The sequence below is a fragment of the Balaenoptera physalus genome (assembly GCF_965194825.1).
Source record: "Balaenoptera physalus genome assembly, chromosome: 14".
NCBI classification, from domain to species: Eukaryota; Metazoa; Chordata; class Mammalia; order Artiodactyla; family Balaenopteridae; genus Balaenoptera; species Balaenoptera physalus.
Genome location: NC_138893.1, coordinates 54,187,597 through 54,204,016, shown reverse-complemented (window position 1 = coordinate 54,204,016; position 16,420 = coordinate 54,187,597). Strand labels below are relative to the sequence as shown.

The following is a 16,420-nucleotide window of genomic DNA, read 5'->3' as shown; positions in this document are numbered from 1 at the left end:
CTTTTTGACCCACCTCCTAGAGAAATGGAAATAAAAACAAAAATAAACAAATGGGACCTAATCAAACTTAAAAGCTTTTGCACAGCAAAGGAAACCATAAACAAGACGAAAAGACAACCCTCAGAATGGGAGAAAATATTTGCAAATGAAGCAACTGACAAAGGATTAATCTCCAAAATTAACAAGCAGCTCATGAAGCTCAGTATCAAAAAAACAAACAACCCAATCCAAAAATGGGCAGAAGACCTAAATAGACATTTCTCCAAAGAAGATATACAGGTTGCCAACAAACACATGAAAAGATACTCAACATCATTAATCATTAGAGAAATGCAAATCAAAACTACAATGAGATATCATCTCACACTGGTCAGAATGGCCATCATCAAAAAATCTACAAACAATAAATGCTGGAGAGGGTGTGGAGAAAAGGGAACCCTCTTGCACTGTTGGTGGGAATGTAAATTGATCCAGCCACTATGGAGAACAGTATGGAGTTTCCTTAAAAAACTAAAAACAGAACTACCATACGACCCAGCAATCCCACTACTGGGCATATACCCTGAGAAAACCATAAATCAAAAAGAGTCATGTACCACAATGTTCATTGTAGCTCTATTTACAATAGCCAGGACATGGAAGCAACTTAAGTGTCCATCAACAGATGAATGGATAAAGAAGATGTGGTACATATATACAATGGAATATTACTCAGCCATAAAAAGAAACGAAATTGAGTTATTTGTAGTGAGGTGGATGGAGTTAGAGTCTGTCATACAGAGTGAAGTAAGTCAGAAAAAGAAAAACAAATACCATATGCTAACACATATATATGGAATCTAAAAAAACAAAACAAAAAACAATGGTCATGAAGAACCTAGGGGCAAGATGGGAATAAAGACGCAGACCTACTAGAGAATGGACTTGAGAATATGGGGAGGGGGAAGGGTAAGCTGGGACAAAGTGAGAGAGTGGCATGGATATATATACACTACCAAATGTAAAATAGATAGCTAGTGGGAAGCAGCCACATAGCACAGGGAGATCAGCTAGGTGCTTTGTGACCACCTAGAGGAGTGGGATAGGGAGGGTGGGAGGGAGACGCAAGAGGGAGGAGATATGGGTATATACATATATGTATAGGTGACTCACTTTGTTATAAAGCAGAAAAATGTTATGTCTGGAAAGTTCTGAACTTTGCATTGATTATTTACACTGATTGGCATTTCTCTTCAAGACTAATATGAATTTACTAAAACATGAAACAAATTTCCCACTGTTCTCAAAAAAAAAGAGCAATGGGCGAGGAGAGAAAATCAGACCCTATTTTGGTGGAGTATTTGGGAAAGTCTAATGGAGGGAAGAGCATGTAGGGCCATTAATTCAAGGAATATTTATTGAGCATCTATTATGTGCCAGGAACTCTGGTAGGTACTAGGAAATGATGATGATAAATGGCTTTAGGGGATAAAAGTCTGATAACAGTAGGCTTGGGAAGAAGGAATAGGAGATAAAATAACTGATTAGAGGAAAAGGAATATGGCTTCAAAGATTCTTGGAGGCTGATGACCCTCAGGGCTCAAAAATTGTTAGGACTCAGGGGCACCATCAACATCAGTGTTGTTCTGCCAAACTGGAGAGTGTAAAACATTGATAAATCTTATTTCATCAGTTTCTTCATCTAGATTAATGATCTCATTCCCTGACACCAAAAAGGTTGAAGGGGAAAATGCCAGTGAAAGGAAACCCCTCCCAAATGGCTATACAACTTCTTTTTCATGGTAGTTCTAATAAGACTCAATTGGTTAAAGAGTTTATGACCAGCAAATCATCCAGAAAACCTGAATTTCAACCGTTTATTCTTATTCTTGATAAACATGATCATCAAAAGTCTTGGTCTATAGATGACAACATATCTTCTGATTTCCATCCTCAGCTACCTTTTCTTTGAAATTTTATTTCTTCTTTCTACTTTGTTATGTTTGTCTTGCTAGTAACCTACTTTTCTATTGCTATTTACCACCTTCTACCTCTACCTTTTCTGTTCTAGATGAAGTGTTCTAGATACTGAAGAATTTTATAATTGTTCTGAATTCTTTCTTTAGGAAGCAATCACTTAAAACATTGGTTCTTAGACCAAAGAGCAACTAAAGTTATTAATTTCTTTGTACAGTTCCCATCTCACTGTTTCTGACACATTTCTTTTAACTGATCTGTCATAACACTGATACAGGGCATGGAATGGGAGTTGCCACATAATAAGATCCCTTGCTAATTAGGTGGTGAGTCTAGTAAGGTTGTCTCCCTCCTTCATCAGAATGAGGTATTCCCTACCCCTTGCCTTAGTCCTAAACTTAAAGAGGTAAAGGGACCTGGGTTATTATTAAACACAAAACATTTTACTTCACAGATGATGGGGAGTCAAGTTAAGTGAGTTCAGCAAGTCAGCAGCAGTCCAAAATAAAATCCAGGTTTCCTGACTTCCAAGCCATGTTCTTTCTCTACATCATGCTAACTCTTACTGCATGGCTAGCTAAGACATTTTCTCCTATATTGTGGGTTAAATGGGCTCTGGTGAGCTCACCAAGGAACCTATTTATTACAGTTTCTATGAGAAAACTAATTCTGAGTTTTGCCTCAGAATTCAGAATACATCTTTCAACCTCCTACTCATCCTCTTACCACTCTGGTGAAGATAGTATCTGGCCATCAGGAATGAATGAGGAAGGCCATTTTATATTCTTAATAACTCACTTGGAAATGAATAGAACACTATTTATCAAACCAAAGCAAATATTTATACAGGAAGATTCCTCAAACTTGAGGATTGATTTTTAGGATGAATCTTCTAGAGTTATCCAAATTAGCTACTTGTCTTTCTTAGAAATAAATCTGTTACTAATGCTTCCTCAGCCAACCAGCTGCAAAACCACACACTATGCTTTGAAAGACAGCACAGAAAACCAACTTACTTCCAGGGGCAAATGGGAGAGGGATCTAAAAATCCAAGCTATTGAGGTGATGTAGGACAGAGTAGGATCTCTCTTTTTTAATAACAAAGTAAGACAAAAGAGGGGGAGAGGGTAGGTAACTTAGCTTGACTTGTAAAAATATTTATTGAAGTCATTTACATACTATTACTTTGCCTAATTATGGCAAAGCATTAGGGATTATTCACATCATTAAATACGTCAAGTTAAATTATTTGATTGCAACACAAACCTCCTGTTCAGAGTCTCTCAGTATTCATACTGTGTTGCTCATATAGTTGGGTTGTCTACTCACAGGTTTTAATATAAGATGAAGGAACAGTGCTGGCCTGGGAACTGGAGGACAATGCACCTTGCACGGTTAGAGGCAAAGGCAATGGCAGTGAATATGACCAATAGCTTCACTGTCTATTGAGCCAGTTTGTAAAATCTTGGGGCAGGATGGTGGCCGCACAGCTGTCTCCCAAGGCATCATATAGAGAACTTTTTAACTGTCTCTTTGGACACCTAGCTACAATTTAGTTTCTGATTCTCATTGTATTTAAATTCATGGTTTTGTTACATAATGTATTCCTAAAAATGTATACAAAAGTTGAGTGTGTAGAAGCTGAATAAATTTACATTATAATGGATGGTTCTGTTTCTAGAGAATGAAAAATTTCACCCGGGCATTAGAGACATTCTTTGATAACGTGGTCCCAGTGTTTCATCCAAATATTTCATTTTCCTCTTTTACTTTTACACACAACCAATCATTTTGGATGTTCAGTGAACATTCAATGAGGATTTAAGACTTGTCATTTTGACTTGGCACTCCTGATCATTTCCTTCTGTGTCTCAAGTGTGTGTCACATTTATGAAACCCAGGTATCTCATAAGCACTTTCAATTTTATGTTTTCCACTTATTTTCATATAAGAATAAAAATGCAATAAAATATTCCAATATTGCACAGTGATGTGCATACAAAGATGGTAACACCATTGGCTGGCAGTAGGTTTTGCCATGTTACTGATCTAAATGCTTGTTAATCAAAGAATGTAAAAAAAAAAAAATCTAAATTTAGCATCCAAAAGGGAGCTTAGAGGTACTAAATATCTTTAAAAGTATAGCTTTTATCAAGATCAAATGTACTTAAAACAGAGACTATCAATAAGGGGAAGGATAACCATACCAACCTTGTATTTCTCGTTCTCCTTTTATCTCATGTTACCCTATTTCTCCCAGATAAGTGACAAGGAGAGTAAAGGGACCATTACAAAATGGCTACTATGTGCCAGGCATTGTGGTAGGTAAAATTTCCACAAATACTCTCTTAATGGCCAGCGCCAATAGTGTATTTTATGTCAGGAAAAAACAAAACAAAACAAAAAAAACAGAAAAACAAAAACCCAAGATCTCAGAAGCTATTAACTTCAATAAGTCCTTGTTTGCTGGACTGAGGAATTTGATTGAAAAAGAACCATTAATCATTACAAAAGGACCCAGTAAAACTGTACTTAAATGGATCTTTAATAGTATGTCTTTTATATCTTTGTGTGGGATGGAGAATAATTTCATGGAGAAGCACCAGATTTCTGACAATTTTTAAAGAAATAGGTCTGATACTAATTTTACTGTATGTTTAAGCATCAATTAAGGGCCTGTGCTTTGAAGGTAGATTTATGTGCTAGGGACTCAAAATTAATGATATGTTTAAGGCTCTACATTCTCTGCACAAATTTCCCAAGCCTGGTGGTAATAACGTGTATACAACGAAATAGATAACTATTTCTATTTTAAGTTCCTCCTTCTTCTTCTGACCCCTCAGCAGAGTAAAAGTCGAGGGTCCTCCTCTCTCCTATGGCCAGAACTAAGATCTACTGCTCTGCATCTAAGGGTGCAGAGCAATAAGTGGGGTCCCTGGCATCCCAAGCTTCTGGTTCCCAACCATTTTTCAGATGTTCTTTGGTAGCATCACTGTTTTGCAAGCATACTGAATTATAAATGCTCCAAATACTTGATAGTCCCATACCTGGGAGATATGGAAGGAGGAAACTTCTGGAAGGCCAATAGTCAGTCACTGACCAAATTTCTACATCTGGGCATTTCTTGAGGGAGAGAGCTTGGCTATTTGGAGATGGAAAGTATGGTGACCTGGAATCAGCAGGTCCTGATTCTAGACCCACCTCTTCCTCTAACCAACTGAGTATTCTTGGTTCCGGGCTTCTGTGAAACCTCAGATTTGCCTTCTATATAAAAGGAGTTAGGACTAATCCCTCTCTAAAGTCCTTTTGAGTTTGTTGTATGTGACCAGCCCTGGCATTTAAACACCCTCCTGAAGCTACAGAAAAGCTGAAGAATCATTTAAAAATTAGGACATATCTTCTTACTTGGATACTGTAAGTCAAATCATAATCACTTCTAGAAATTAGATTGGACTAGCAAATAAGTAAGACCTAATATAAGTGCATTTCAGTAAAATCACTTGTAATGTACATTTCTGAACAATCTTTTCAGGCTCCTGACATGCCAAATTAGAGGTAAGTATTCCAATTAAGTCGTCATCCTCTTGGCAAACAAGAATAGGGATCAATATACTTGATGATGGTGAATGAAGTCCTTAGTTTCACCTCTTTGTGCCTTAATAATATCTTCTTCAAGGAAAGCCCAGACCAGCAGGGCCGCAACAATATCAGCAATGAGATAGGGTCTTAAGGTCAGCAGTCAGGCCATAAAACTCAACATGAAGACATCATTAACAGGCTGAAAACCACAAGTCTCAAGGTCCCAAAGTAGGCAGGCTTTAGGAGGTAGAATCAGCGACCTCTGGGTGGAACAGGTGGAGGAGGATGGAAGGTCTCCCTGGTTGGAGGCCTGAAATGAAAGATAACGCAATTATTATCAAATGAATTTAATTAACTAGTTCTTAGGCATCCATGATTTGTTGCAAACTTGGTATACTATGCAAAGGACATGTTCTTCAATTAATAAAAGTGGAGAAACATACGGACCTTTCAGTGGCATACATGCTAAGGTGTGGCTTGCAATCCTAGCTGCACATTAGAATCACCAGTGGAGCTTTGAAAAATAACAGTTGCCAGGCTCAATCCCAGACCTGTTCCATCATAATCTCCGGAGGATAGGGTATAAGCATCACAACTCTTAAATAGTGTCCCTCCTTCAACCACTTATATTAACCATGTTGTTTATTTTCTGAGGCTTTGACATCTGGGCCCTGGCTGATCCTGGAGGGCCTGCCCCTCCTAGGGTAAGCTAATTCCTAGGGATAGCAAACAACCTGCAGTGAGCACACCTTTCACATGCAAACTAACCAGTCCAGAGTCCATACCCCAACCACGTCCTTTAATGGGACTCCCACATTCGGGACCACTATCCACTGCCCTAATCACCCCAGGGCCAGGTGCCAGACAACTAGAGACAGCCCCTTTGCCCCGGAGCCTGTTGAAATTATTCAAACTAGCCAATCCTTAATCTGCCTAGCCTGCCTCACTTGTTCCTTCCTGCAGAACCCAAAATAAAGGCTCTTGCCCATGTTTCTCCCCTCCCTGCCATTTCTCCTGCCTAAACCTGGGGCTTTCCTGTGTGCCCTACCCCAGCATAATGTGCCCCCCTCCTCTTGGGATCTAGGAGCATAACGAACTACCTATTCAAAGGCAGTCGTCTCCTGATCTGCTGACCTTGCCATACCTAAATAATAATAAAACCTTTATTTTAAAACTCCAGTGATTCAAATATGCAGCCAGGCAGGAGACACACTGCAGTGGGGAGATCCCTTGAGAGAGGACTTGAGAATTTCTGAAGTCGGCTTCTCACAACTACTTCCACCTGGGATCGCTAAGTGTGCTGTCCCAACTCCATGTCTGCTTTCCTAGAAGCCTCCCTCCACATTAGGCTACATGGTTTTTGAACAGTACTAAATGATACTCCAGACAGACCTGGGTGAATGTATTTACAGAGGGTTCAACAACTGCAGATGGTATTTCCACAAGTGTGCTGTAAAACCAATATTTAATTCTCTTGGAAGCAAGTCAATAAGTCAAGAAAGAGAGCTTTGTCAGGTGCTGTAATTGAACTGTGCTACCCTGGAACTGCGTACTTGAGGATTGAATGAATCAATGAGTAAATATTTACTAAATGTCTCTTGAATGCAAGTTTGCGTAGGTCAAGGAAACGACAAAAGAGTTGGGAAAAGACAGGCCATTTCAGGAGCCAGAGAGGGAGGCAGAAGTAGAAAAGAATAACAACAGACATCCTCAGGAGGTCCTGCAGTGGCACCTGGGAGTAGATGGTTTTGTGTGGTTGTCTCTTTATCCAGAGAAAACAAATGGACAGTCTCCTTCCATCGCCTGACCTGCCCTGTGAACCATGGGCTTAAAGGAGAAAGCTGAAGGACAGTCAGGTGATACCACTTATCACTTGAGTAAGCTTAGGCTGGCTTCCTTGCTTCCTTCCTTCCTCTCAACAAACATTTATCTACTGTGCATCTACTCCTGGGTGTGGGATATAACAGCAAGTAAAATGGGCATGGATCTTTCCCTCAAGGTGCTGAGAATATAATGGATGAGACAGACAACAGGGAAAATCAGTACACTGCACTGAATGTTTTGATAGGGCACATTCAGAACCTATGAGAACATATGGCAGAGGCATTTATGCACACATCTGAAGAATAAGTTCAACTTCTCTGAACCTCTTTCTCATCTGCCAGACAGAGGTAAAGATACCTATATTGCAGATATAGGTATCTATATTGGAATTACAGATACCTATACTGTGTGAGATGACAGTTGGAAAGTGGATAGCACTTCCTGGCTTAGAGTAGGCACTCAAGAGGTAAAGCTAATACTTTTATTATTATGATTAAAGATGTATTCTTAGACCTTTTCCCCACGTATGCCCCATAAGCCTTACATTTTACCTTCCATCACAAAGAGAGTCACGATTCCCTACTGGTCCCTCTTCCTCTGCTGCCCGACTCTGCAGTTGGGGCGAGTCTACAAGCAAACCATCTCCATATTTCATTCTGATGAACAACCCAGCTAAGGATTGGAAGCGCCATCTCAGGGAAATGGGTTTGTGATTACAGACATATCAGAACCATGGAAGTAAAGGTTACTAAATCAGAATCAAGTGGTGGTCTGTGGGGGAGACGGCCGCTCCAGGACGCTGGGAAGCTGGAGCTGGAGACAGGATTGTCCAGTCCAGAGACCTGGGCACTGGCTGCTTTTTCCTCCATGTTGAGGGTGAGGTCTGTGCTGATGATAAGCTTGGTTCAAGAACCCAGCAATCCTAATGTTGGTTACATTCTTTTAAAGCAGGCCTATTATTTAGATGGTATGCTTTTGTACGATCACAACATTGTTAAAAATATCTTTAAGCTTCCCTATTAGTAAATAGCCTCCGGCCCAAGTCCCCTTACTCTCTGACCACTACCCCCCACCCCTCAGGGACTTCACAGATCTCTTTACAAGTCAGCAGCTAAAGGATTAACTCTTGGTTCTCCAGGAGGCCTTCAGAAGTATGTTCTGATTTGGCAGTACCTAGGCTACACCTTAAAGGGGAACGCATAGATTGTTAGTGATTGGCAAATCACTAGTAAATGGCAAAACATATTAAAAAACAAGAGGGCAATGGCTCAGCAAGATGTTGGCTTTTTTTTTTTCTCTACTGGCAGGACTTTACCTATGAAGAGTGTGACATTGTCAGCTGCCCACTCTATAGGGACTAATGCCCTGCAAGGGAAATGCCATGCAAAGATATAACGCATCTGCTCCTGTTCTTGTCACCATCTGCCTTTCCTAACTTTCAAGTATAAATACATTGGGAACTTACAGCGGGTGGGAATGTGAAGCTTCTTTCCACTAATCTGTAACCCACCTGCACTGTGGTACATGACTTGATGGCTAGCTGTCAACCCAAGCAGTAGCAATCTATCCATCCACCCATTCACTTGCATGATAAATATTTGCTAAATTCCTAGCAGGCGCCAATTACCGATTTAACTCCATTCTGTGCTGGGGAGAGTAGAAAAAAATTTTTTTCTAATCAAAAATCTCTAGGGACTTCCCTGGTGGCGCAGTAGTTAAGAATCTGCCTGCCAATACAGGGGACATGGGTTTGATCCCTGGTCCGGGAAGATCCCACATGCCATGGAGCAACAAAGCCCGTGTGCCACAACTACTGAAGTCCCCGCACCTACAGCCTGTGCTCCCCAACAAGAGAAGCCACCGCAATGAGAAGCCCGTGCACCACAGCGAAAGAGTAGACCCCGCTCGCCACAACTGGAGAAAGCCCGCGCGCAGCAGCAAAGACCCAAAGCAGCCAAAAATAAATAAATAAATAAAATTTAAAAAACAAACAAACAAACAAACAAAAACAATCTCTATTCTTTTGAGGTTTACCATCTACTTGAGGAGACAGGTATGTAAACAAGGGCCACAACCTGGGATGAATTATAATGGAGGTATTTGGGGAACCACAAGAAGGTTCACTCTGCATAGGAACATCAGGGAAGGCTTCACAGAAGAGGTAATGTTTGGACAGAGTCCTAAAGGATGTGTAGGAATTTTCTAAGCAGAGATCGGAAGGGAGTAGGAAGACAGCATTCCAGGCAAAAGGAACAGATTGAGCAAAGACAGTACAAAATGACACAGCTCACTAGGAATTCTTAAGGGGGAAACATCAGTGACTACAAGAGAGGGGTGGGACTCAGGGCCACAGCATGCTAAAAAATACAGAATTAAATTTAAGGCTTTCATGCCAGGAAGTGACATCACCAGCTATCTCTGCTCTAGAAAGGGCACTCTCTGGTGCAGTGGAGGAGGGACTGACTGGAGGCAGGGAGGTGAGTGTGGGCCTACAGAGATGAACTGAGGCACTGGCAGATGGAGAGGAGGGGTAGATCTGAAAGCTGCGAGGGCAGCAAAATGAACAGAGCCTGGGGAGCTGCGAGGGAGGCAGGGATGGAGGCTGAGTCCAGGGCAGGCGCTTGGGGAAGAGAGAGAATAGTGCCACGTCTCAGGCTGGGAAGTGGTGAGAAGAAGGCAGTTTGGGGCAGAGGATGGCAGGTTGGATGATGAGTTCAGTTTTGCATGGGCTGCGTTTGAGATCTTGGTTGGACACCTGGTGAAGTTCCCAATGAACAGTAGGAAACAGAAGGCCAAGGTACAGATGGAGATGGAGACTTGGAGTCGTTGCTGACAATTCAAGCTCTGGGGTCAGCATGCAGAGTGAGAAGAGGAAGGGACCAGGACTGGAGAGAGTGATGAGCAGATGTGCTGTTTGAGAGAAAGGGGGGTTCAGGAGAACGTGAGTGGGGAAGAGCTGCCAATTCCCAGATCTGGAAGTGGAGTGGAGATCACCAAGGTCAGCCTCCCCTCCTGTCCGTCAGTGGGTCAAGCATTCAGGAGAGAGGCCCATTTTATTCTTTGCTCAAACATCTCCTCATTTTATTATGAAAATTACATACACACTTTCAGAACAATTGCATCTTTTCCAATCTTCACAGCAAAAATGCACCCAAACCCCGTTTCTATCAGAGATTTCTTTGCAAACACCATTTCTTTAGTAACATATGTTTTCCTCCTTTTCTCTCCCCATCTTTATCACAACATGTTTCCAGACTCCCCCAAAACAATTCATCTGCCATCTCTCTTTACACATTAAATGCATCCCAGTTTCCAGCCTTTAATTTCTGGAACCCATTTCACTGGTTGTTCTCTCTCCTGTAGACAAAATCCCACAGAGTCTTTGTAGCTATATATTGGAGATTGACATTCTTTTTAATCTTGGTACAATTAGATAACTGCCTCCAAAGTCTTTACCTTCAGGAATAAAAGGTCTTAGATCTTGTATCTTCTCCCATGACACCTGGACCTCCTTGGACAGGTGTAACAAAATGACTAAAAGACTGGACCCTGGAGTCAGGCACACCTAGGTCTGCCACAGACATAAAGTCTCCATCCAGTCTTAAGCCCCAGTTTCTACATCTGCAAAATGGGATAACACTAAATATCTACCACCTAGAGTTGTGAAGAGAATTAAATGAGCTAATGCATTTAGTGTGTTTAACAGAACACCTGGCACATAGTAAGCCCTCAATAAATATTAGCATTTATTACCACAGTTGCTCTCCACAAACACCCCTCCCCAATCCCCAAGTATATATAATTTTCAAGCAACAGAACATTATGCAAATTCAGGTGATTGGACTAGGTTATCACTAAGGTTCCTTCTAGGGCTAATGTTCTAATATGTGAACTCTATTCTACACCAGGGAAACATGCTCCGTGAGTGTGAAGCAGCTTGGGACTGAGGGAGGCTTGTGTAGCAAGTGTCAGTACGTGAATGTTGCTGGGAGCACACGGAAAAGCGGTAATAGCAAGGGGAGAAATGGAAAGATCCTCAGCGCAGAGTCAGCGGCTCTTTCCAGAAAAGCAGAAGAAAAGCCTCCTTGTGGTACTTTCTCAACAAATTTCACTGATGAGGTTCATTTGAGTTACAAGTTTCACAATGCAAAAAAAAAAAAAAAAAGAAATCCTAGTTTAAAGAAAACTTCATCCTTTTAATCTCCCCCCTGCCGTGCGCCCCTCCCCGTACCCCCAACACCCCCCCCAACCCTGCTTCACATTGTATTTCAGACATCAAAGAATTAAACTCCCAAGGCAAGCCTAGGCTTTTATTCCCAAAGGCTCCTTTCTGCCTTGGCAGACAAGCTAGCTTTGACCACCTCTTCTGTGACTCCAGAAGACCTTAAAAAGGTTCCTGCCAGAAGCCTGAACACAAACAAAGACATACATCAGAGCCCCATAAGTCAGTCACACTCTTTTGTCTAATGCCCAGCTGCAAATCTCCATGGGCTCATCCTTCTGCATAAAAAACACTCAGACTGTTGTGCTCTTACTAAGGGCCAGAAAACACAATCCTTACGACTCTGTGAGGAAGTTCATTGACTATCTCCGTTTTTTGTTTTTTTGTTTTTGGCTGTACCACACACAGCATGAGGGATCTTAGTTCCCGGACCAGGGATCAAACCTGAGCCCCCTGCAGTGGAAGCTCAGAGTCTTAACCACTGGACCGCCAGGGAAGTTCCTACTATCTCCATTTTATGGACAAGGAAATTAAGGCACATGACAGTTAAATAATTCATCCAAGTTCACAAGTGGCTGCCAGAGACTTCCCCTGGCAGTGTTTCCCCACCACCACACCTTGCTGCCTCTCACCTTTATTTCCATTCCCAATTCCTTCTTATCTCCTGGTCCCCAAAAGGCACTGTCCCCACTATGCGGCCAAGGGAATTAGTTATTCATGAGCTGAATTCTAACCAGAAAAAAATTATGCAAAACATTGACCTTTACCAATGTAGTTCACTGACAAAATATTGCATTTGTTATTTAGAGTACGTGCAACTGAATAAAGCATCCCTTAAGTTAATGAAGAGTCCACATTGAAATGTGTCCAAAGTATGCATTTCAGTGAGTCTAGCTCTGCGCTTATTCTTTTTTTTTTTTTTTTTTTAATAATTTTAATTCAAATAGCCACGTGTGGCTAGTGGCTACCAGATCAGACAACTCAGGTCGAAGACAATCACTAGACATAGGGAACACATTTTGAGCAAGTGCCCTGGTTAAAGGGCTGGGTCTTTTTTTTTTTTTGCAAATATCCATTAATGGGGAATTTTTTTTAAATTAATTTATTTATTTATGGCTGTGTTGGGTCTTCGTTTCTGTGCAAGGGCTTTCTCTAGTTGTGGCAAGCGGGGGCCACTCTTCATCGCGGTGCGCGGGCCTCTCACTATCGCGGCCTCTCTTATGGCGGAGCACAAGCTCCAGACGCGCAGGCTCAGTAGTTGTGGCTCACGGGCCTAGTTGCTCCGCGGCATGTGGGATCCTCCCAGACCAGGGCTCGAACCTGTGTCCCCTGCATTGGCAGGCAGACTCTCAACCACTCTGCGCTTATTCTTAGGTCATTTAAGATGTCCCCAGATCCTACACTCCCCTGAAACTCAGAGAGTGAGGAAGAAATGTCCCGTCAGCTTCGATGTTACCTCTGTGAGGCGGCTCGGGGCGGCACCCTGGGGGGCCTCTCAAGGGGCACGATGGGTGTGCTGTCCACTTGTGGGGGGCCTGGACTACGACTTCTGGTAACCTCGGGGGCTTCATTATCCTACAGCAAAAAAGATGAGAAAGAAGGGTGAAAATCACATTAAGCAACAGCATAGCTGGACACTGCCATCCCACAAGCTCCTCAGCCCTCCCCAGGCTTTAGCTGAAGGTTACTCACTGACTGATAATCAGCCCAGCAATACCAGGGCAGTTTTCCACTGACTTTGACTCCCAGAGTCACTGAGGAGACCATCAGACCCAAATTATCATTAGCGATTCGAGCTCTTGTTCCTTGCTACTCAGTGTGACATGTGGGCCACCAACATCACCATCGCCTGGGGGCTTGTGAGAACCACAGGGCCTCAGGATCCTCCTCACACCTGCTCCTTCAGAACCCAGATTTTCACAAGATCCTAGGTATTTCTTATGCATGTTAAAGTTTGAGGAGCATTGCTCTATGTAACCAGATAGGGCTGGAGAAATTTTACTTTTAAACAAAAGTCCCATTTTGGGACAACAGAACGGTGACTGGTCCTCAGTCACAGGGTAATACAAGCCGTGCACTGGTGGGCGGCCCAACCCTAGGACCCTACCTCAGGGAGCCTCCTGGGTTGGCAGTGACCCATGTGACCTCAACCGCACATCCCAGCCGCTGGTCACTGTATCACACCCTGACCCATGTTGGGCCTCAGCCTAAGGCAGCAACTTACACTCTGCTCAGAGACCTTGCGGCTCTCAGGGGACTGTCTGCCACTATACATGTGGAGAAGCAGAAAAGGCCAGCGCCGCAGTGAGAGAAAAAGGAGATACCCACAGGCAAGAGGAAACAAAAGAGCGTGTGGCCTCGGGGGGTACACTGACCAGTGGCTCCGGCTGTGGCATGCCCCGCTCCTGACCCAAGCCCCGAAAGGTGACCACTGCCCCTGGAATCCCTGATACTCATCCACTTCCCTCTCACCGATGCCCCTTTTGGCTTAACCCTTCCTCTTTCCCTCTCTTCCTTTCTTCCCCTCTTTTTATTGAGGTGAAATTCACATAACATAAAATGAACCATTTTAAAGTGAACAATCAGTGGCATTTAGTACATTCACAATATTGTGCAACCACCATCTCTATCTAGTCCCCAAACATTTTCATGACCCCGCCCAAAGGAAACACTGTACCCCTTAAGCAGTTTATCCCCGTTTCCCCTACCCCCAGGCCTGGTAACCACCGATCTGCATTCTGTCTCTATGGATCTACCTTTTCTGGACATTTCATATACACGGAATCCTACAATAGGTGACCTTTTGTGTCGGGCTTCTTTCACCTGGATTTCTATTTCCTGCAGGGAAACGACCCCCGGGACAAGACGTACGCGGGTGCGGGCCCCGGCTCTCACCTCGTTGTCCGCCTCCATCCCGCTGCTCACACTGAGGAGGCTCCGGGTGCTGGATCGGTTACTCGCGCTGCCTAAAGGGTGCAAACAAAATCAGCTGGACTGTGGATTCTCTCACGGTAAAGTAAATTGCAGAACTCTGGCTCTCACTTACTGACAGGAACAGTACACAAGCTGTGCATACGGGATTCTTCAAAATGCTGCCGTCTAATAACATTACCATGTTATTAGAGTTCAGTTTTTTCTTTCAGCATAAAATGAAATGGTTCATCGTTGTATTACCACTTTTCGCTTTATAGCTACCATTTACTGAGGGCTTACCCCACGTTACGTGCTTTAAAAGCATGACTGCATTTAATCCCTATGAAAACCCTACCTGATATTAGAGCTCCGATCTGACAGACAAGAAAGCAGAGACGCTCTAGTTCTCATGTGTTCAGTGGTATTTCTAAAATCTGCAAACAACTTTTGTTGCTGAAGTTTTTGTACCTATTTAGGAATTACAGCATGTGCGAGTATCACACATGTATACATACCTTCTAAAAAGGGGCCAGTGTGACACAAAACACAAAGCACAGATTCAAAAGTATAATATACACACAGGGTAGAAACTCTGACTGTGTGAGTTTAGGTGCTCAAGGATGTAAGTTGGGGATTTATCACCTACCTCGTTGAAACAGCATTATCCAATAGAACTTTCTGGAAATGTTCTGTTGTGTGCTATCCAATTTGGTAGCTAGTAAGACACAGGGCTAGTGCAACTGAGGAACTAAATTTTATTTAGTTTTAATGAACTTAAATTTAAATAGCCACATGTAGCTAGGGATTATGGTATCAGACAGCACAGCATTAGAACAAGCTCAAGAACGTGATTGGTCTAGCAGTGAAGAAGGAAGAATAACAGTTAATCAACTAAAACTCTGACTTTAATTTACCAGTATTGCCTTTAACAGTATTGCCAGATCTTAGGTCTGCTGAATTTCCACTCAAAATAGCTCCTCATCATATTAGTTTATAGGTAAATTGCCTTAGTTTTGACTTCATTATGGTACCAACTTTGACCTAATTAATTTAGATGTTAGCTTGATGAGAGTAAGTTAAGATTATAATTTTGGATTGTTTCTTGGAGGCAGATTTTTAAATTTAAAATAATGTGTCGAAAATATTTCTAGAAACCAGGGGATTCAGAGTTAGTCTATTAAGGAGCACGTGACCCTGTCTCTTTCTCTCCAGCTACCCACACATAACACTGTTCGCTCAGCCAGAATGTCCTTTTCTCCCTGCTCCCCCCAGCCCACCCCTATCCACAAATCGAAAACCTCCTCAGTCCCCAACGCTCAGGACAAATGCTATCGAAACCTTTCCAGATTCCCCCAAATGGAAGTAAACCCTCCCATCCACGGGCTCCCATCCCTCTGGAGCCAAGCCTCCCATGTCATTCATCATTGTTCATCCCCTTCCCTTACAACGAACCAGACTCCTTCCAAAGTTTATCCACTAGGAGGGAGCAAAAAGCTGTCCAGGCACTGGCTCCAGGATCCTGGAAATTCACACCAGACAGCTCCCCTTGTCCCTTCCCTTGGTGTTCCTGAATTTTTAACTCCCACCCTTTGGCTTTGAGCCTTCGCTCCTGGTTTATCAGCTCTGGCTGGCCCTCTCCTCTCTCCAAGGCTGATGATCTGCTTGGCCACAACCTGTCTGGACTGCACCACTGGTAGGAGGCTCTGGCCCCAGTCCCCATCATCTTCACTCTTGCTGGGGGAAGGGGGCAGTGCCCACCCCTTGCCAGGCTTCTGTCACCAGGGAAGAAGGATCAGACAAGCATCTAACTGGTACTATTTTTATACCTTCTCTCCTCCATTATAAGTCCCCTGAGGACAGACCCTATTTCTTTTTCAGCTTTACGTCTCCAGTTTACAGTCTAGCTCCATATGCACAGAGCCGTCC

At 42.9% G+C, this 16,420-nt stretch overlaps 1 protein-coding gene across 2 annotated transcripts in view; it reads right to left on the bottom strand.

The window, feature by feature from the left end:
• Positions 1–1,842: 1,842 nt before the first annotated feature.
• The window catches only part of PIK3AP1 (phosphoinositide-3-kinase adaptor protein 1), a 177,911-nt gene continuing 163,333 nt past the window's right edge, over positions 1,843–16,420 (bottom strand). For both annotated transcript variants that reach the window (XM_082423662.1, XM_082423663.1), the window contains exons 15-17: positions 14,477–14,547; positions 13,038–13,156; positions 1,843–5,845 (exon numbers count right to left, since the gene is read on the bottom strand). In XM_082423662.1, coding sequence (XP_082279788.1) covers positions 5,788–5,845; positions 13,038–13,156; positions 14,477–14,547 — 248 coding nt within the window. In that variant the 3' untranslated portion in view covers positions 1,843–5,787. The remainder of the gene's footprint in view (positions 5,846–13,037; positions 13,157–14,476; positions 14,548–16,420) is intronic.